This window comes from Maylandia zebra, linkage group LG6, assembly GCF_041146795.1.
Source record: "Maylandia zebra isolate NMK-2024a linkage group LG6, Mzebra_GT3a, whole genome shotgun sequence".
NCBI classification, from domain to species: domain Eukaryota; kingdom Metazoa; phylum Chordata; class Actinopteri; order Cichliformes; family Cichlidae; genus Maylandia; species Maylandia zebra.
In genome coordinates, this window is record NC_135172.1 from 23,694,809 (window position 1) to 23,717,483 (window position 22,675).

At 39.9% G+C, this 22,675-nt stretch overlaps 2 protein-coding genes across 2 annotated transcripts in view; one reads left to right on the forward strand and one right to left on the reverse strand.

The window, feature by feature from the left end:
* ctnna2 (catenin (cadherin-associated protein), alpha 2) overlaps positions 1-22,675 on the reverse strand; it is a 330,513-nt gene that overhangs the window by 123,804 nt on the left and 184,034 nt on the right. The window lies entirely within an intron of this gene.
* Positions 10,250-14,725, forward strand: lrrtm1 (leucine rich repeat transmembrane neuronal 1). Its single transcript, XM_004549526.5, has one exon. It carries the CDS (start codon positions 11,519-11,521, stop codon positions 13,070-13,072), a length of 1,554 nt encoding a protein of 517 aa, XP_004549583.1. The 5' UTR covers positions 10,250-11,518; the 3' UTR covers positions 13,073-14,725.

A 22,675-nucleotide genomic window follows, 5' to 3' on the forward strand; every position in this document is an offset into this window, starting at 1 on the left:
CGACCCCTATGGCGCCTCCTGCGGGAGGATGGGCCCATGGACTAAGGCCCGGCCACCAGACGCTCGCCCTCGGGCACCCTCGGGTATATATATATATATATATATATATATATATATTAGGGATGCAAAGATACACAAAATTCACGGTTCGGTTCGGTTCGATACTTTGGTGTCACAGTTCGATATTTTTTCGATACAAAAAAAATGTTCATGCCTTTTTAATTTGTCATTTATTAAAATTATAAATATATATTTTAACTCAAAAGTACAGTTTTTAAATTTAGCCCTAACCCTTGTGCGTGTTTTTTATTTTGACAGCGAATGCGCACCTGCGGACCACTTATGTGCAGCCCTGGTTATTTAGCTCATCATATTGCAGCCACAGAAATTATTTTGTCCATGAAACCATAAAGCTGCACTTTCTTTTTGCCTTATAGTGTGATTTGTCATAACTTCTCCGTTTTGTGGTAAGCTTTTCTTTGGCTGTCACTTCTTCACCCTGACCTGTCTTATTTGGCTCAGCAGAACTAAAATATATATCTGTCTGTGAAGGTTCTCAGTCATCCAGGTCATCGTAGTCAAATATAAATCCTGCTGCTTTTACACACGCACTCACATAAGCTCAGCGATTCTCTGCACGATCAACCTCTCACATGTTTAAGCTGCGGGAGATTTCACTTGTCATGTTTGCATAGTAAGCTAACGATTAATAAGACGATGTCAGAGGAATTGGTGCACAAATTATCATCACTCACAGATCAGTGCTGTCGCTCTCTATACACAGTTCGCGCGATTGCAAAGTGAAAGCAAAAAAACAAGCGCAAATTCAAACGCGATTTCAATATGTCACATATTGACAGTGGCTCACCGATGCCAATGACATAATTACCCAGCTACATTTCTGAAAGAATGCAAAAGCATTGACATATATTTTTCCTTCCTACAATAGCCCGACGGGCAGGGAAGAGATAGATTTTGGTAGCCCGACTGGAAAAATCGCTAGCCCCAGGACGTCGGGCTAGCGATATTGCAAGCCCTGTATCTGATTGAGGAATCACTCATCTTTGGAAAAGAGAGTTTATTACAGAGAAATGTCTCTTTCCAAAATAAAAGCTATACTATCCGCTTCTTCTGGGCTATATTCTCAGCAGCATAAGGAGAATCATGTGCTAACAGCTGTCTAAATGACTCGGCTAAAGTTAGTAGCATGCTTGTTGTTTTTGTCTTTGCACTAGGATGATGTCGGCGTAAATGTGCAGTCATATTCGTTGTGTTCCCACTAGTGCTTTCAGGTTAATCTCGTTGAAATGACCTTAACGCCACAACACGGCAAATCTCCGTTAACGAGCTACCGCCGATCGCCCCGTGCATGGGGCTAGACGGCCAACACGTTAACGAGCTAACTGCGCTAACACACTAGTTCCCACCCATGTAATTGAGCATTGCATGGCACATCCAACATACTGTTTTACTTTAGTCCATGACGCGCTTACCTTCAGGGTCATACGTCACATGAAAACCAAAATTATTCCAAACGCCAGATCTGAATGAGGGTGGGGGAGGTCCATGTTGCAAGAAGAGCTTAACTTCTGTCTTGCTAGCTTGCCCTGCGCTCTTCCTTCTGACTATGCTGTCTGTGTTGAGCGCTCAGTGGATCTGCGCTCGACAGTGCAGCCTAGGCGGAGTAGTCGAACGCAGATTCACTGAGCGCTCAACACAGACAGCATCGTCAGAAGGAAAGTTGATAAAATAAATTACAAATGTTGTATTGTTCGATACATATGCGTACCGAACCGAAAGCACTGTATCGAATGGTTCAATATCGATACGAATATCGTTGCACCCCTAATATATATATATATATATACATATATATATATATACACATGAGGAAATTTTTGGTATTTTCAGCCTTTATTAGGCAATGGAGTACAGAGATTGTACAGGAGAGCAGAAATGGGGGGGAATGACACACAGGAAATCGTCTCGAGTGGATTTCAACCAAGGTCTCTGCAGTGTCATTTGGCATATGGGTCACTTGGTCAGTCAGGTGACCTAAAGCAACACTGACTTGTGTTGGTAGGCTTGATAATATATGCCACTGTGTGCATTTTGTGCTGTACAGATGTGATGCTGGCACAGGTATAGTATTCATTTCATCTTCATTACTCCATGACGTCTAATTCATCAGAACAAGGAGGAAATAAAAGGAAGTACAAGATGATGAAGTGATCATGTATTATTTTATCAAATATGAACATGAATTCATTATGATTCATTTGTTATTTAGAAATGCATTTTACAGTAATTACCAATTCACAATTCAGATGTCCTTATAATAACCCAGAGGATTAAGTATGAGATAATACAGTCATATGAGATAAGCGTCAGCATCTACCATTTGTTTGGTAAAACCAGTGAGATATGATACTAGCTCATTAAAGATGGTAATTATCTTGTTAAACTGCAGTGTGTATGCATGTGTTTGTGTGTGTTTTTTGTTTTAAGGTCATTTAAAGTATCACATGATGAATATAAAGTTGGCTTCAGTTATAAGACATTTTTAGGAAACCCGGGTCACCCCCAGCTGTGCCTGTGATGAATAACATTGTCATCCTGTTTTTCAGTCATCGTGTAGCTAATTACTGTCAAGGTCAATCATCAGTAAAGGAGAAAGCGGACTGCATGTACATCACCACCTGTGGCACTGTCACTGTGAATGAACAGCCGGGAGGTTCTTGGCATCAGTTCTTCTCTTTTTGTGTTGTTTTTCTTTTCTTTCTTTCTTTTTTTTAAACAATCCGTTAAGATAAAAACCATTAAACGTTGCTAATACCCTGTAGTTTTTTGGATTGCAATTATTTGTTTTTCTCCACACACACACACACACACACACACACACACACACACACACACACACACACAAATAAATGACAGGGACATTTAGATGAAGTCGAGGAAAATCTGATAGCCATTTAACATGGTAATTATGGCTGATCAAAAGAAGGATGCAGCACTGTGCACATAATTTCAAGCACAATCAGATTTTTACAAAGAAACAGTGTCTTGTTCCGAATTTTTGCAAGTACATTGCTAACCAGTGGAGTTTTAATTTATGAGTAACAGAATCTATCTACTTTTTCTATCTCATGCTTAGAATAAGCACTTTTGGTACAGTCTATTCACCTAACTGATTGTCTTCAACCTTCTGTTAAACCAATGAGAAATCTCTGTCATGCCACTGTTGTATTTTTTAAAAGATTACCTTTTTCTGCTGGTTTCAGCTCTCATTTCAGTTTCACATTGATGCTGTTCTCCTCCTTACTATTTATCCTCCAGTCCTCGTGAGTTCTTTGACTCTGCTCATTAGCAGTTCTTCTCCACATCACATTCATTGAGATCTAAATCATTACTCCTGCACCACCACCATACCACCAATGCTGGGATATTTTTGGAGAAGCGCTTTTCCCCTCCTTAAATACGTTCCTACATTTCCTTATTGTGTGCCCCATGTCAAATAAATCGTTTTACTTTCCTTCGCTTGAGTCATTGCTGATTTAAATTTCAATTCACGGTCCAAGGGTTAGGACTTCATATACACAAAGACCTTCAATGAAAGTTTATACAAAACTCTCGGTTAGTGTTCTAACTTTACCTTGAAGCAGGGACACGGAATAAAGGGACAAGTAATTTTCTGTCTAAATTTACAAGTGTTTCAGCCTTTTGCATCAGAGACTCCTCTGTCACTGCATTCTGCTCCGATTCATCCAAACATGAGAGAGGTTAGTGGACACATAAAGGATGTACAGGCTTGTTTGGCTCTGGATGAGGCAATAGGCCAGAGTAGTCAGGACTATCAAAAGTGGAGGGGGGTGCTGCCTCAGAGAGCTGGGTTTTGAAAATGGGCTTGGTGGTGCTCAGTGGGATTTCTGCATCATCTGACAGCTGAACAAAGTTCCTTTGGCAGACAGAGCCCAGTTACAAGCCACTGTTTGATGTAGTCTCTGAATCCAAAAACATTAGAGCCAGAACACAATTGCATAAAGAAACAGACTAAGTAGCAAAGCTAAAACAAGTAATTGAATGAAATACTGCATATGGAAAAACCACACACCAACCCACTGAAGGTGGGTGAAAAACTGGCTGTGTCAGGTTGTTGTAAATGTGTGCGCATGTGGTGGAGGGTGAAGAATTTTGATCTCGTTTCAGCGTAAAAGCAAGAAGTGTGTGACTGCACTGTCTTGTGACATGGGAAAACTGTGTTGTTTTCTCTCTCTCTTTCTCAACTGGGAACGTGTTGCTTTGGACATGGCCGGAAGCAATTTAGAACCATATTAATTCTCACTCTGTCAGAGCAACAAATACACAAATACACACAGATGCATTTCAACAAAAAAATACACCTGTTCAACTGCTTGGTGAAGCAGTACATCTCTCTCTCTCTCTCATAGGCTGAGGACTAGGGAGTGTCAGAACTGCTATCCGGGATGACACAACGAACATCCACGAGTACATCAGCTTAGTGAATACCTCAGGAAAGAGAAATCCAAGAAAGATCCATAGAGGCTGGGGTCCAGGCAAGACCCCAGGTGCAGACTGTGTAAAGACGCCCCTGAGACAATTTAGCACATAACAGCAGGGTGCAAGATGCTAGTTGGCAGGGCATACATGGTACGCCATAACCAAGTGGCCAGCATAGTATACAGGAACATTTGTGCCGAGTATGGCCTGGAAGTCCCGAGGTCAAAATGAGAGACGCCCCCAAGGGTGGTTGAAAATGACCTAGCTAAGATCGTGTGGGACTTCCAGATAGAGACGGACAAATGGTGGTGGCTAACCAACCGGACATAATGGTGGTAGACAAGCAGAGAAAGACTGTAGTGATAAACGTAGCGATACTGAATGACAGCAACATCAGGGTCAAGGCGCACAAGAAGCTGGATAAATATCAAGGGCTCAGAGAAGAACTAGAGAAGATGTGGAGGGTGAAGGTAACAGTGGTCCCCGTGGTAATCGGATCGCTTGGTGCATTGACGACCAAGCTAGGCGAGTGGCTCCAGCAGATCTGGGAACAGCACCTGAGATGGGAGCTTGAGGGTCCCAGAGGCCTAGGTACCACTACTTATATAGATAGATAGATATGTACATCTGATGTGTTATGATCAGATCATTGCCCTCTGCATAACCCAAGTGCTTCAGGTCATGAACTGATGGCTGGACATCTTCCTTCAGAATTTTCTGGTAGTGAGCAGAACTCATGGTTCCATCAACTATAGCAAGTCATCCAATTCCTGAAGCACACTACCACCACCATGTTTCACTGTTGGTATAATGTACTTTTTATGAAATACTGTGTTAATTTGACAGATTTAATGACATGCTAACCTTCCAAAAAGTACAACTTGCGTCTCATCAGTCCACAAACGATTTCACCAAAAGTCTTGGTGACCATCAAGACGTGTTGTGTTCTTTTTGTTCTGCAGTAGTTTTCACCTTGAGACTCTGCTATTGATGCCAGTTTTGCTTCAGTTGTTGTTCGGGGGTCTTTTGTGACTTCCTGGATGAATCACCGATGCACTCTTTGAGTAATTTTGGTAGACTGGCCTCGCCTGGGAAAGTTCACCACAGTTCCAAGTTTTCTCCATTTGTTAATAATGGCTCTCACCATAGTTTGTTGGAGCCTCAAAGCCTTAGAAATGACTTTATAACCCTTTCTAGACTGATAGATATCAGTGACTTTCTTTGTCAGTTGTTTCTTTAGAGGCATGATGCGTTACTTTTTGAGATCTTCTCACAGCAGCATATTTTCTCTCTTCAAATGTGCCTTACAAAAATGCACTGCATTTCTTTCTTGTTCTTTAGTTTATACATCTTTGTCGGAGCCTACTCTGACAACCAAGTGCATTTGATGTTTATCATCTATCTGACTGTTGTGTATAACTCTTTAGTTTATGAGTGCAGTCTGACTTAGTGACTTTTTTGTTATTTGTTTGCTTTTTGACACATTTTGTTAACATAAAAGGATGCTAAAGTTCAGTGAACTTAGATTTTATATACACATACAAATTTATACTCATTAGACTTTAGGGAAGTAACATGCTAGTCAATGCAGTTAGTCCAGTTCTTCACATAATTGTATTTCACTGAGGACAGAGTTAAGAGCCATGCCATCTAAAAGGGAAGAACTGCCAGTGCCACATAGAGGTTTCATCTCTGATATAGCTACCCACCTGGAATACTTCATCAATATCCTGTGTTTACAGAAAAAAAGGTATATACAACATAATCAAAATAAGAAGTTCAAAGTTCTATGTTTGCACTCTTTCAAAGTTCAAAATGTTGTGCGTGTTTAGCATGTTCAAAAGACTAGATAAGTCAAAAGAGTGTGGGGTGAAACTAAAAGCAAATCATCAAATCCTGAATTAAAACTCTAGTCATTAAAGCAAAATGCATCTGCAGAGAAGACCACCGAAATTAAAAAGAGTCTGGCTGAGGGAATTATGAAAGTCTCTGTGGTTTACAAAAATACATCCAACGCTTAAACTAAAGTGCCCGTGTGGTTCAAAACATGCCAGATACTGAAAGTACAATGAACTTTGGACAGTTCAACGATATGCAATATGGAAAAAGCAGCCATTAAGGCCAATCATTGGCAATGTCTTCTATCCAGCCAACAATAACAAGCTTGGCTGTTTCAAGCAACAACAAAAAATAAGCAGAGAAAGAGCAAGCTGTCTCAGACTTGAAAGTTACATGCATTTATATAAATGGGGTTAGCAACGTGGAATTAAAGATTTTAATATGTAATGGCAGGCTTGTGTTCTTAATGCCTTGAGCTATTGTACCTCCATCATATTATATGGAGAAATACAAAGAGTTTTCTAAGTTCATCCATTCTGCTGAGTAAATCATCCCTCCAACCAAACAATCAGCCCTAAAGCTAAAAAATATGGACAAGTCATGCTAATAATTCAGAATATTTACACAAATAAACTTTGCATCATACAAAAGCATACTTCAAGGAGCTATAACCTAGTGTGACACCCACGGTCCTCTTGTCACATGCCCCACTGAACATGATGACGCTCCCCTTTTTGTTTACCCAAGCTGCAGTTAGTACAAGCTCCTTTAAAATCATTGTTTGAACAAAGTGGATCTTTTCTTGATACTGTGGAGTAAACTCAGACTGCACAAGCCTTCACGAGGCTACTGTCATTACGGGTTTAAGTGTGAAGGAAACAGGACATTTCCTCTGTTCCTCAGATCATTACTGTGGATATTAAAATACTAAGGAAGAGACACAACAAATACGAAAATTTAAATTAATAAACTCCATGTCCGCTTGTGACCCTTTCAAACTGAGACAACCTCCATCTGCTAGAATTCCCGGTCCATTGTGGACGTGAAATCATGTCTTGCTGTTTCCACTCTGGGGTGTAAGTGTTTCCGCCAACCCCTATCTCAATGCTTTCCGAGATGCCCATCAACATTATCGCTGCGGCAGGCCAATTAGTTATCATCTGCCTTGTTTTCTCGGACTCAAACAGTGGGACGTCATCTGATTCAATAAATGATTTTAATAATGGGCCTGCAATCAAAGATGCTTCTAATTTTGAGACATATTTGAGCCCTCAAATCAAGTTCAGTCTGCTGACGATACACCATAACTGATAACCACTTCGTTATTAAAAGCTATTTATGAATTACAAAATAAATAATGATATTATGTGTATATTATTACCATATATACCATATATTATATTATATTATGTATGAGCATCACTGATAGCTAGAAAGTCTGATTCTTATATAACATTTTTTTTAATAGATTTTCTTATTGACAATATGAAAAACACTCATGACGCAAGATTTAAAAATATTGTCAACCAGGTAAAAAAAAAAGTACACAGACACACATCAAGACAGCTTCTTTGTTAGAGCATGCCATCACTGTCCTCTGGTATGACTGCTAACTGCACGCTGAGGAAAAAAGTGGGAAAAGGAATATCCACACTTCAAAGAGTTTTCCACATATCTGCGTGATCCTCGGTCAACAGTTCACTTTTACGTCTGACACTAAGTGAAAAATTATCACACAGAATCCTGAGATATGGCTGCAAATGTGATTTGCGACGGCACTGTGATCTTAAATGTTGACCATCAAATTTTAATCAGTTCATCCTCGAGTCTAAGTGAAGCATTTGCTCCAGTTGTAATGAAATTCCATCCTGGAAACTGTAGGATATCACATTTATGAGAATGGAGTGAGGTGAAGTCAAAGTGACCTTGAGCTTTACACTATAAGATCTAATCTTGATTACTAACCTAATTTAAACTAATTCAATCTCTTAACTCCAAGCATAAGCACAAATACTTGCTATTAAACAAATAAATAATGAATATCAAATACTAAAAAAATAAATATTTAAGCCACTTCTCAAAAAGACTCTTCATGGGTTGCGTTAGGACCAAAAAAAAAAAAAAATCACAGTGACCTTTTGACCTTTGATCACCCTTGAATCACCCCTGACTAAATACTTTTTTGCCCCACTGTATATATAATGATACAACACAGTGGTGAGAAAAACTGAAAAATTTAAAGAAAAATAAAAGGGATTAAAAAAATGTAAAGGCTTATGATGTGTAAATGACATTCTTTTTGTTTTTAAATTTATAAAATGCAGGGGAAAGAAATCCACATTTGTGCTCCACATTGCTTCATGTCACCCCTCAAACATCCACCAGATGTCCTCAGTCTGTCTTCCTGGTTATGACCACATGACAATCACACCCACCTCACCTGTTCCCAATTAACCAATCAATGCTTGCACCTGCCTCTTGGCTCTGTATGCTTATCACCTGCAACAATGAAATGCAGAGATAAATACTAGCAGAAACATTGCATAGAAAAAGATCTATTGATCGACTCGTGATCTGCTCTACAGAATTATTTAGCAAATCGCAATTATTTCTAGAAGATGGCAGTAATGCAATTCCCCGGTTGCCAGAGGCTGTAAAACTTTAAAGAAGAAAATAAGTTGTGCTTTGTCAAATTTTCATTTTTACCCATATCATTCTGGCTTCTGCTTTTTCCGCACTTGTTGCTAATATACATTTGTCTGTTTTCTATCTATCCTACATTTTGAAATAATCCTCTCAATTGTTTCTGTCTATACTTTGAATTAGGCAATAAATTCGAGAAACTTGTGGAAACTGCTAGTTTGGCTAGGAATGCTGAGGTCGTACGCCGATGTAAACCCTTTCCCATCCTTTCTCGTCTCGTTCTCACACTGTATACTTGGCTCTATATCCTCAGCCTGGATTGTCAAGCGGGCATAATTAAAAATTAAAAAACACTCTTTATCTTTTTGTTCAGACTCTTTTTTGTTCATCTTAAATTCATTGTTTTCTGAATAAGTGAACAAGAAAGTTCCGTTAGCCAATGTGCAATTAACTCAGAAAAGGAAGGAGGTGAGTCAGAAGTTTAAAACTTGGCTCGTGTGAAGCCTATAAGACACAGTCACAGCTCATTGTCTTTGAACTTTTAGGGCAGAACAATGACACGGCTAGAAGCAATTCCAGAGAAGTGCAAAGGAAGACAAGTGAGCCTTCAGAGGGAATATCTATGTTAGCTTAATGCTAATATTATGTGGGAAACAATTGCATCTGCATTCACAATGGACACAGACAGCAATAACTGTCAGCGACAAAGAATTTCTGGTGGTTTGAGCACATGAAGAACGCCATAATCATCTTGACTCACAGGCCGACCTTTGTTGCTGGCAAGCAAGCAACAAGTATACCATATATACACGTATGCTCCTGTGGCATCTATGATATAATGAAGGACATACATGGTGACTAGTGCATTTAAGTCTCATTGAAGATATTTAGAAATTCTTTGATGAAATTATATATCTTTTCTTTTCCTCCCTCTCCATCTATATAGCACAGATATATAAGCAAACATCTGTTTAAGAAAAGAAATAATATAAGATCCCATTTTCATCATTGCAAGCCTGAAATCAGACAACGTCAAGAGGCCGATTTCATTGCAGTCATTGAGGGAGGGAAGGAGTGTTTGTATGTGTGGGAGAGAGAGAGACAGTGAGAGAGAGAGAGAGAGAGAGCGAGAGAGAGAGAAAGAGAGAGAGAGAGAGCGCTAGAGATATGGGGGGTGGAGGGGGTTCATTAAAGCCCCTGGTTTAAGCCCAGCCCATTCTGGATATGTAAATGTCTGAGGCACAGAGAAAAACACAGCAAGAAAAAAGCAGTGAGGGAAGATGTGAGAGCGAAGAGGAGGAGGGGAGCAGCATGAACAAGTGAGAGAGCGATCAAGGGAAAGAGAGCAAGAGAGTGAGGGAAAGGGAGCGAGCACTCTGAATTGTGAGTGGCTTACGACACTCAGTGAACAGAAGGTGCTTCTGCATGCGCTGTCAGTGTACTGGTCTGCTGCAAGGGATTGCGCGCTCCTTTGCTTCCCACATTTACCGCCCCTGCCTGCCTACCAGCACCAGCCTTCAGCAGCCTCTTCCAGCTGGCTGAGAAGACACCCAGAGAGCAAGGGAGTAAACGAAACCTGCGAGCCACGGGGGATGCGAGCGGCTACCGAACCAATATGAGCCACTCAGATGACGAGGAATACTGTTACACAAGAAAACAGTGAACAGGGTTCATCTCTTTATATCCTGTTTTGTTTTTTTGTTTTTCCCTTGCGTCCGTCACTGAAATCATGATTAAGTGCTTGAATGGATCTAAACCTTACAAGTCAGTGATTTCTTCAAGCGATGGACGATAACACATTTTGACAGATCTTTTGAAACTTAAGCGGGAGGGAAAGGAGGAAAGAGCTGAAGACAGATTATTTTAAAAAAGAAAAAAAAAGATTCTTGCTTATTTTTTTCTTTCGCTGGTTGTCTCTTCTTCCCTCTGATCGTTGCAGCAGAGGACTGCGGAGGAGCAGGAGAGACAGAGCTCATGCAGACAGGGGTACTTGCACTTCCTACCATCTCGCTGAAAGCTACTTGGATTCCTTCTCTTTCTGGCTCTTTCACTTGAAGAGAACTAAGACATTGTAAGCCTGCCAAGGATCTGGTGTCCACTGAAAAGAGAGAAGGGAGGGGGGGAGAATTTGTACCACAGTGGGGTCTTTTTTAGATTCGCACATAATTAGTGTTGGGGCACAAAGCGAGATGCTGAATGGAGATTGTCAGCTTTTGAATAGGGGTGAGTAGGAATTTTTTCGAATAAGATTGATCAGTGAGGACAGTTTGATTTTCCATCCCCTCTACTCTCCACCCACTGCTTGATATATAACGTAAGGAAAGAGACTTTATTTTTTTGGCATTTTTTGGGACTTGATAACAAAAATACTATCACTGTCTTCAGCTGACATACATAGAATGAGACAGCTTGTTGAACGAGATAGATATGATGCAATAAATATGATCTGATACGGGCAAAACCGATATCCAGAGTGGTTCAATGGACATTTTCTCCCTGACATCCCTGGATATTTATGCTAATGGATTTCCTTCTAATTGGACTGTACTTAAAGTGGCCACTGAAGAAGCCCCCTGGGTTGATACTGTGTTCATTGGGCATTTTTCTAAGAACAGTTCCCTTGGTAGAGGGGGTTTGTCCAAGGTTGTGCCGCTGCGACAGCAAGCTGCTGTACTGCGAGGGGCTCAACCTCACAGACATTCCCCGCAATCTGAGCAGTGCCATGGGCCTGTCCATGAGAGAGAACAACTTAACGGAGCTGCGTGAAGGCCAACTGGCTGGTCTGTCACAGCTCACCTGGCTCTATTTAGATCACAACAGCATTGACGTTGTAGAGGAGGGTGCATTTGACAAGCTGAGACGAGTCAAGGAGTTAGACCTGAGCAACAACCGGATTGAGAGTCTGCCAAATGGCACCTTTAGGCCCCTCCCAAACCTCCGTATCTTGGACCTCTCATACAACAGGCTGCAGGTACTAGAGCCTGACCTGTTCCACGGCCTTAGAAAGCTCACCAATTTGCATTTGCGCTACAATGCTCTCAAATTTGTGCCAGTGCGGATTTTTCAGGACTGCAGGAGCATGCAGTTTCTGGACTTGGGATACAACCAACTGCAGAGCCTGGCACGAAACTCCTTCGCTGGCCTCTTTAAGTTGACTGAGCTGCATCTTGAGCACAATGAGCTAGTTAAAGTCAACCTAGCCCACTTCCCACGCCTCATCTCTTTACGCACTCTGTACATGCACAACAATCGTGCCACTATTGTTGTAAACACACTAGACTGGACATGGCACTTTTTAGAGAAGATTGACCTGTCAGCAAACGAAATCGAGTACATCGAGCCACATGTTTTTGAGAGTACACCAAACCTCAAGGTACTGATGCTAGACTCTAATCGTTTGACCTCTGTGGACCAGCGCATTCTGGATTCGTGGTCATCTCTGGACAGCATTACCCTGGCAGGGAATGACTGGGAGTGCAGCCGCAATGTGTGTGCCTTGGCCTCTTGGCTGAGTGCCTTCCGAGGCCAGCATGACAATTCCCTGCTGTGTTCAAGCCCTGACACAGCACAGGGTGAGGATGTGTTGGATGCCGTCTATGCTTTTCAGCTATGTGAGGATCCCCCAGTAGAGGTGACCACAGCAGGCCTGTACGCCTCCACGAGGGATCTGGGCCCCATTACTCCCAACCCCTATGAGGGCGAGGGTAGTGAAGTGGTCACAAATTCTTTCACTGTCACAGTGGGCCATGATGACCTAGAGAGCACCATGCAGATCCACAAGGTGGTAACAGGCACCATGGCACTCATCTTCTCCTTTCTCATCATAGTGCTCATGCTATACGTGGCATGGAAGTGCTTTCCAGCTGGAATAAGGCAACTGAGGCAGTGCTTCAGCAGTCAGCGCCGTAAGCAGAAGCAAAAGCAAAGCATGCAGCAGATGGCTGCAATTTCTACACCAGAGTACTATGTTGACTATAAACCTAACCATATTGAGGGAGCTTTGGTAATCATCAATGAATATGGCTCTTGCACTTGCCAACAACAAGCTTCTCGGGAATGTGAAGTGTGACCCTGCTTTTGAGTAAGTCTTTACCTGTGATTATCTGGATATACAGTAAATTCCTTTTTGGATACACCGGGGAGGGGGACAGAAGGAATTATTCAATCTTCTGGACACTTTTTTTTTACAAAGCATTTCACTGTGATGTGGAAGAAGTGTGCTTCATGTGGCTGACTATTTTGTGGTGGATTTACTGCTACTGCTATCTGCTGCTGATCTGAAGTCACATAATGGTCATGGGACTCTTGGACCTGTTCGTGTTCTATCGAAAAAGAGAGAGGAATACAGCGCTGAGGCTTTTCTCTCGAGGATGGATATTTGAGCTTTAATGTGTCTTTCTATTTCAGGACATTTAATTATTGTTTAAAAATAAACTGGGGACACAGGAGAGGAAAAAAAGAAACCATTTGTATTATGGTACACATAATATTTGAGCATTTAAAATATTAAAAACACATTTAAGTTTAATTAAAAATGTAAAAATAAAACTGTGTAAAATATGTTAAAGAAGTGCAAGTGTGGACAAAAAAAAGATAATCTATTTCTTTTGTAAACTACAAAAAAGTGTTTAAATAAATGAATTGCTATTCACAGAAACTCATTTGTATATGAGAAGCCTGTCAGAGAGGATGAATGACGACAGACGCAGTCTTTGCGCTCGTGGACTGTAGAGCCATGACTCTGCAGTGCATCAAACAGCCCCCCCCCCCCTAAAAAAAATAAGGCGAAAAACAAAAAAGAAGAAAAGGGGAAGAGGGATATCTGCATCTCATCTCCAGTGTAAAACCCACCATCTGAGTTTTAGACCTCTTCTCGGATTGAATCACATTTTGTTTTGCATTCATTGTGTTGACTTTCTATCAGTGTAGTTTCTTTCCCATTGCCTGTCTGTGAATAGATTAAAAACGATCTATTTCATCCTTTATCAGTAATCATATTTTCATTTAGTGATATCATAATATTTGTGCTCCATCCAAGTGAAGAAAGCAGAGTATAAAAGAGCTAAAGCTATGCCTCTCGTTGCTTCTCACCTTTTGGCTGTCGCAGAGGAGCGTTGCCTCCTCTTACTGAATCAAGCACACCAAAGCCAACAATCATTCAGACCATCCATAGTAAAATCAAAAATACTGTTCAAATAATATCCAAACCACCGAAGGAATTATTCACCAGCTTCAAGAAGATTTGCACATATTGGTCACTTTGTTTTGTTTTTTTTTTGTTTTTCTTTTCATGTGATGTAAAATGTGTGTTGAATACAAGGCCATTTCCAGGTGCGTGTATATATCCTTCTCCCTTTGGTGTTTATTGTGTACATTAGCGCACTGACAGATGTTGTGTTTCCTGGGTCCTTTGACATGAACAGTATGTTATGTGAGAGAGAGATGGAGGATCACAACGACTGCAGAAAGAGGGAACAGACTGCTCTCTAGTGTGCACATTCTCATACCGTGGCAGCATTATACCAATTGTGCACCATGTTCTGAAAAATTTCACAACGGGGGCAACATCAATATACTGATTTTACAGCAGCTTTTTCTGAGAAAAAAAAAAGAGAAGAAGACAAAAAGATCAATTTGCATTATTTTTTGTGTTATTTTGCGATAAATAAGATAATGTTTACAACTTGTAAGTCATCAGGAATAAAAATGTTTTAAGAACTCACTGACAATCATTACACAATAAGTTTACATTCTTTAAATCTTTAATTCGATAACATTGTGAGATGGTGTTTGGCTGTTCTTCTTTTTAATCATTTGCAATAAGTGGTACAAAATGAGATGCTTTGGTGTATTTTAAATTGTTATAACTTGTTGAGGTTGATAAAGGCCTGGGAGTAAACCCAGCCTGAGAAGAAGTATAGAGGATTTAAGGTCCCTTAAGCAATAAAGTGTCTGGAAAAAACAGAGAGGGGGGAGGGGATTTTTGCAGAGAGTAAGGATTAAATTTAATTGAAGTGTGCCACTATTTACTGGGTCTAAATGAAATATTTTGAAGGGAAAATTCGAGTGGCTAAAAAAGAAAATTAGAAACTATATTGTTATATTGAAACATTTCATCGATCTATTTAATTGTGTTAATTCTTACAAACTCGAGATCCCCAAAATGCTAGCCAGAATGCCAGTGAGCCACAGAATATGTAATACCGAAGCTCCTTCGTTTCCTCCCACAGCTCATAGGATTTCTCCCAGGCCCAAAGAAATCCCATCACATAGAAATCATTCTAATTATTATGAAGGACAAGGTGGGAATTCAGTGATTTTTTTCTAAAATGAATGAACTGTCCCATTCTATACATAATGCAAGCAGCAGTAAACATACATAAACATAAAATTGTATAACTTGGTCATTAATCGGTTTTCAAACTAGACCCTTTTTGTTCTCTTCAGATATATACGTCCCAAAATTAAGATTAGTTTAAATCTTAAAGTTATCTCAATAAACACTGTATGAATCATTAACATCAAACCAGTGTCTGAGGAAATGTCTCGCAGTGGGTGAAAAATAATAATTTAGTCTGAGCACTTGGCAAAAGTGAAATGGTGTGGTCATAATGAAATGCAACAACCACAGCGGCCCTCAGTGTTCAACTTAAATCCCAGAGGGTCTCTCCAGCTGTCAGTGAAAGGAAAACAAAAACCTGTACTTGTTACCAGAGGCCTCAGGCTACAATTAAAGTTTTTATGCGAGTATTCTGGGAGATGAATAAAATGATATAAATAGAAATTATGTTTTTATTTTTGACTATTGATAGCGTGGCATGGAATTTCAGCAGAGCACAGATTCAGTACTGGATTTATTTCACTTTTATGTAGTTGATCCAGTAAAAGAAAAAAACCAAAGTGTAGCCATGACGCTTGAAGTTCAAGCCTTGGGAACAACTTAGTAATTTAGCAGTTCTGAAAATGTGTTTTAGGGACTGGCAATGGCTTAAAGTTGCCATGCGAAATTTACGATCTGGTTCCTTTTTATTGTAGCAAGCGCACCCTGATTCAAAACTCGGTACCTGTCAAATGACATGAATGCAAATGACTATGTAAGGACATCTTGATAGGGACAGAAATTTATTTTATTCTCTTCATCTTCATATCCTGTCCAGAATTCCCCTTACCTTCAGGTACTTCACAGCCCCTTAAACAGGCAACTGCAGGGTAAATTGAGGTTGTGAAGCTTCATTTATATAAATATTGGATGATGCTTGGCATGGAGGCCAGTACTAGCACCACTATTGATTTCATTTAACTACTTTTTTAAACAAGCAACCAGGGCAAATGGTGATGGAGAATGGATATGATTATTTCTATACCTTTGAGTCCTCAGGACTGAAGTTTAACTACTTTAGACTTCTTTTTATTCCTCCTCACCTTTACCTTAATCCTCTCCCTACCTCTCTCTGTTGTGTCTGTAAGACATCAATTCATCTAACTGACAAGAGATCAAATCTCTGCTTGACCCAAGCCTGAGGTGATAATTCTCTGAAGGGAGATATGTGCTCTCAGACAGCATCCATTATGAGTGCCTTGATTGATGATGCTCGGTAAAAATCAATACAGATGAGTGGTAACCAAAATTATCACAGTGATAACAAATGTATTCATCTCGTCCTCACATTTTGAGGCGTAAACTGATGGTTAGAGATGATATGTTTTATTTACATGGAAATCCATAACTGCAATAATCCATAATCAGATCACTGTTCAGTCAGAGGAAAAGGGTGAGATTGTTGTTTTACTTAAGAGCAGCCGGGGAGGAGAGCATAAGATTGCAGAGCTGCCGCTGCTGCTGTTTGGCAGCTAGAGGATATATGGTAGCTGCCTGTCCAGATCACAAGCTAATAGGTCTGAAGCTATTGTCTTGTAGCTCGTGTGTGCAAATTCAAGCATATGCTGCCTGCATAACAGACTTGGAAACTATTTGGGTGTCTAGGGATATGTTGTAGACCAACAACACGACTGGTGCTTGGACAGAAAGCCACAAAGGGATGAAGAGCAAAGGTCAAAACAATGAAAAAGGAAATTCTGACATGGTTTGCAAAAAGTGGGACACTAGGTGCATAAGGCCAGGGTAAGAACTAAAGGTCAAATACTAACAATACAGAGACCCTGCGGACTCAAATTCTACACATTCTAGCCAGACTATACAGCGAGCATTCAGAAACATGCTTCAGTATTATTAAAAGGGCAGCCCGACTTTTGGTATCACAAAAAACGACAGCTTAATAACACGTACCAATATGGCGTTTGCATAATGATGTCAGAGTTTCAGCACGTAGGGCCTGTGCAATGGTGTGAGTGTCAGTAACTAAACACTCCTACCGTGTTAGGCAAGACCACAGAGGGCCATAGAGGCACGAGAACATTCTAAAATGAATAAATTAACCTAGGTTCCTGTGAGGGGTATTGATCGGGCAGCATTCTGCCATCTCACTGGGACTGGGACTGTGCTGCATAATAAATGCTAAACACCCCCTCATAACTGGATGCAGAGCTAAATCATGGGTGGCAGCATGTACTGCAGTGGGCTGTAAGGAGCTGCTGATGACTAATGACAATGTGTGGGTGGCTTTGCACTGATTCTTTTATAACAGGTGGGTTATCAGGATCAATATTCTAATAATCATCAACATTATCTTAGAATCCAAATCCTCTGACACGCCATTTTCTCTCTCATTGTACATCCCCTTCTCTCCCTCCTTTTTAGTCCCAATGCCGCATGTGACTGGTGTAAGTGCGATTCTACAGCACTAAATTCACTGATAGCCACTATCAAAACCCCAGTGTTTATATAACCTGCGTGTACAAGCTGGGGATTAATTGAAAGAGGACAGTAAGAGGGGAATTTAACACACACACACACACACACACACACACACACACACACACACACACACAAATTATACAGAGAGATTACTCTGACAAATAATATATTTAGATGCAAAAGTAAAGGAAGCTTATAATTTAATTCCAGACCTTTCCTTATGAATGTGGCGCAAACTGTCAAAATAATAACTTTGCTAAAACAGACACGGGTCCAATAGGGCACAATAATTACATTCATTACTCAGGCTAACTCTCCAGGCAGCCTATAGCTCTCTCTGCCCACTGCTTCATTTACATGCACCACACTGTAGCAACACTGAATTAATAATAATGACTGAGGAGTCATTATTCTTACCTACATATGGAAGAGCTGTGGTACTCTGAAGGTAAAACTAGTTAGAGAATGGGGGCAAGGTTGACATTACTCTGACTTAGGGGGTGGGAGAGGCTTAGTATTATTATTATTATTATTATTATTATTATTATTGTTGTTGTTGTTGTTGTTGTTGTTGTTGTTGTTATTATTAATAGTGCATTGTTTTAACGTTAACTTACATGCCATGGTATGGTTGGATTAGCGTATGCTAATGTTTTGTCTTGCATTTAACTTAAAACATCAGGGTCAGTCAGTGTGATAATACATGGCAACAGCTGGGCCTGCATCTGGGGCTCTATGTAACCTGCATGATGGCAGATGTGGGTCAGTGCCTAATATTCAGAGTATTACGGTGGCTGAATGACAAAGCTTTATCCAGGACTGAAAGCAGGATTTCCTGTTCTTTTATCATAGTTATTTATACCTTTACAGATAGTTCAGATGATGAGATATTAAACAAATCCAATATAGGATATAATGCTCACACCTCACGTTGTCTATCATGCATTGTCTGGTATGCAATTTTAAACATAATGATTTTCCTGTTTCCATGTTAGTGGATATGGGCATTGTCCTATTAAATTAGATGTTTGGAGATATATCTAACACTTATCTTAAAGTAGAAATTAATAACAAAGCATAGTCTGATTCAGTGTAAAAAGAAAAAAAAATCTGCGGATGAAATCATATTTAAGGGATACATTTGAAGGTTATAGCAACAAATACCTTCTATTACAAATACTTGCCATGGATGACATATTTGTTGCATCACTTGCCAGGGCGACTGTGACATCAGTAACAATGGAAGTATGAGACGGAAACACAGAGTGTCTAAATAGTGCAGCGAGCTAGTTTTCCTGTAACGCACTAGTCATGAATTTGTTATATACTTGTCAAAATTTCCCAATTCCAAAGCTGAACGTTATAAAAACCAAAATAAAAAACAAACAGATAGGAAGCAGGAAGAAAAATTCTTACTTTTGTGATGTTAGTTTTTTTTTAATGCCTTTTTTCCTGACTGATCCTACGAGGTTCTGAAACATCTTTGGAGGGACCGATCAGAAATTCAACAAATAACAAAAAATGTTTGTGTTTGAATATGTATCGCCTTTACAAAGAATATGTAGGTAATGTTTAGTGTACAGTAGTCTACCAATATTGCGCACAGACAAGACAGCACACGGCAAACACTTCTTCCACTAGCATGTGGTATTCCCAAAGTGCTGCTTTGGGGACATATTATTAAAGGAGACCTGTAGTTTTATTTAAATGTTTAAAACACCGTCTACTAGCACACCTTCAATATTTTTGCCACTTATTCCTTCACTTCCAGCAGCCTGAATCCAGGAAATTGTGGTGAAGCTTTTAAGGCCAGCATATTTTAGCTTTGTTAAAGCTAACAGCAACAAAACTGGAAAGACTAAATTAGAAATAAAACGAGGGGACAATGTCAATAAGGAACAAGGCCTGTCTCTATACTGTATCACACATAACTACCATAGAAAGCCACACTTGTGCTAACTCAAAAGTTGTAGTTTAGTTGAAACTGTGTGTAATTATTAGGAGACAAGGTTATTCTCGAAGCCTTCTATTGATTCAAAATGTCATTTTTCTCTGCTATTTGGTCTTTATTTCTTGAAGGCCTTTGAGAGCTTCCGTGATCTCGACAAGAGGACAGTGCACATTTCAAAAGCAAAGGGGACCACCAGACCCTGGAATAAAACAAACGTTCATGCCTTGAGGTGTCTCCTATCAGTGGCTCCTAATCTGGAGCCCCAGATTCAAACTTTATGTATCCAAAGGAATGAAAACTGCTTCAATCTTCACTTACTTATAACTACAAAATGTCAATTTGATGTTTTCTCTTTGTTTTTTAAGACTATACATATGTCATCATTTAGTAATTTTGCCAAGGCGATCAAGGATTTGTGTGTCTAAACAAGTGAAACAAACAAAAACAATAAATTGCTCTTTTATAATGACTGCTAAATTGGAGTTGTAACCTTTAAATTTAAATAGCTAGAGAACAAATTAAAATATTAAAAAAGGCACAGGTTTGAATTTGATTCAAGCCACAGCGTCTGTTACGCTCCTCGAATACAGAATGGTATTCTGTTTATCTGGACTTAAATTTAAAGTCTTAAAATGTGCAGATTGTCTTAAATGTAAATGTCACCCTGGCTGTCATTTTAAAAAGGTCCCTGGCCTTTTCAACAGCTACAAATGAAGCTGCCTGGGTAAATGTTTAAATTTACCATGTTAGATGTGGGCGGAATCAGATATCGAAAGAATTCAAATGAGAAAACATTAGCAATAGTTAAATGCATAATGGGAACTGACTTTAAAGCAAGGCCCTTTTTTGTTTTCTTAATTTATAACCACATACTTTTTGTTCCCTCCTCTCCAAGCAGTATATCATTAGCTCAGCATATTCACTCTTTATGCTAAATTATTAATCACAATAATTACATCTTTCATAATTTATAGGCAGATCACGAAAAATAAAAGTAAATCCCTAACAAAACTTTGATCAGGTTTTTCAGAGGCATAGTAAGCTCGTAAGAGCTTCCCTTTGAATATAAAGTTAACACCGGTTAGGGGAAGTAAAAATAGACAGCATTTATCATTTCCCATTTATCTGATCTGTGTCAGGATGAATAAATGCTTTTCTCCTACTCCCTTTGCTCCCTCTCTTTTCCCTATCTTCGAGGGAGATTGGCATCTCTCCAGTAGCCAATGAGATTGGCTGCATAAATGGAATTGCCCCATTCTCCAAGTGTCAGCTGAGAAAAAGGGAATGTGCTCACTGTTTACAAAACCATTGGACTAAAGATGCATCCCCAGTACTTAAGATGCAATTTTGGTAAACATTCTCAGTGTGACACTCGATGCATACAAGCGAGATCCAGCCCAGAGGCGTCGGTAGAAATACAAGAGATGGACTTACCTGTCATATTAAATGCAGGGCAGAAGACAAGTGGATCCAAAAAGGAAGCCATGAAAGAGAGAGAAAGAGACAGAGAGAACAACGTTAAAATATTTACGTCTGCATTGCAAACTCTGAAAGGGTCAGATGCAACATCCTTACACACTTAAAGGTAAAAATGCGCTCAGCACACTGAAGCTTCACTTCTTTCAAGACAGTCACCATAAGAGTGCAACACTCGGTAGTGGGATCAGACAGCCTATGGCAGAGTGAAACAGCATGTTTGCATTACTGCAGTACCACAGTTAAACTGATGGTGCGTTTAATGTCTAACTTGTGAAAACCATTGTACCTGACAGCAAGAAGAGGAGGAACAGAAAGACAAGCTTTTATTGGACTTTGCTGACTATCGACTCTGATGGCCAGCAGCGACGCTGGGATCACATTCTGCCAACCAAGCAGTGCCCCACTACAAATCTGTGCATGTTTCTGTGCAGCCTAACTGCCTTAAAAACCGATGTCTGGGCTTGATCACAAAAGTGCCACTGGGTAGGCTTGTTAGCACTGTTACCTGCCACTAGAAGTATGTTTGAAGGTTTTTTTCTTAATGATTAGCATGACACATATGGCACATCCTTGAGAAACCACCTCTTTTAGGTGCCTCAGTGTGTTCAGCTGTTTCCGGGAGGTATATTTATATTGTTGTATGGCCGGAAAGGAAGCATACCTGCCTAAATGCTTGAATATAACTTCTTTAATTTCATTTTTTTAATCCTACAGTTTTTTAAATATTTAAATCTACTTATTTAAAATCATTACCTTTGATATAGATAGTGTCAAATCACAACAAAAATCATATCAGGACACTTTACTTCATAATGTCACAACAATACTACAGAAAAGTAGGGTTATGGGGGTGGGTGGGGGGATGAGGGTTGGAGCCATTTGTTTCAACTGGGTGGGGTAAAAGGAGTGTATGTGTGTGTGTGTGTGTGTGTGTGTGTGTGTGTGTGTGTGTGTGTGTGTGTGTGTGTGTTTCTTGTGGGGGGGCACAGATGAGCACTGGCTGACTGAACCTGTAATAGTTGATTTGGTTGATAAATATATACAGATAAAGAACATTATTAATATTATTTGCTCTTTTACAAAAAACGATGATGCAATGTGACATCAACCCCCTCCGTCACTTCAAAAAAGCATTTCAGCTGAACACCTCTACCACTGCTACAACTTTGCACAGTAAAAAGAAAAACAAACAAACGTGAGGCTGCCAGGAGCTAAATGAGCTTTCGAATATCTATGCGACGTATATCTTAAAATAAAGTGTGACACTGAAAACTGTTTCTGAATTACCAGTCATGAGATATTCTAGGAGTCTGCCCACAGTGTCAATCATCTTTGAATGTGTAAACTACACAGTGATGTTGCGCGCTAGTTTAATACACAGGCAATACAGTTCTAAGAATACAAACGTGTGACAGGCCATGTTTTTA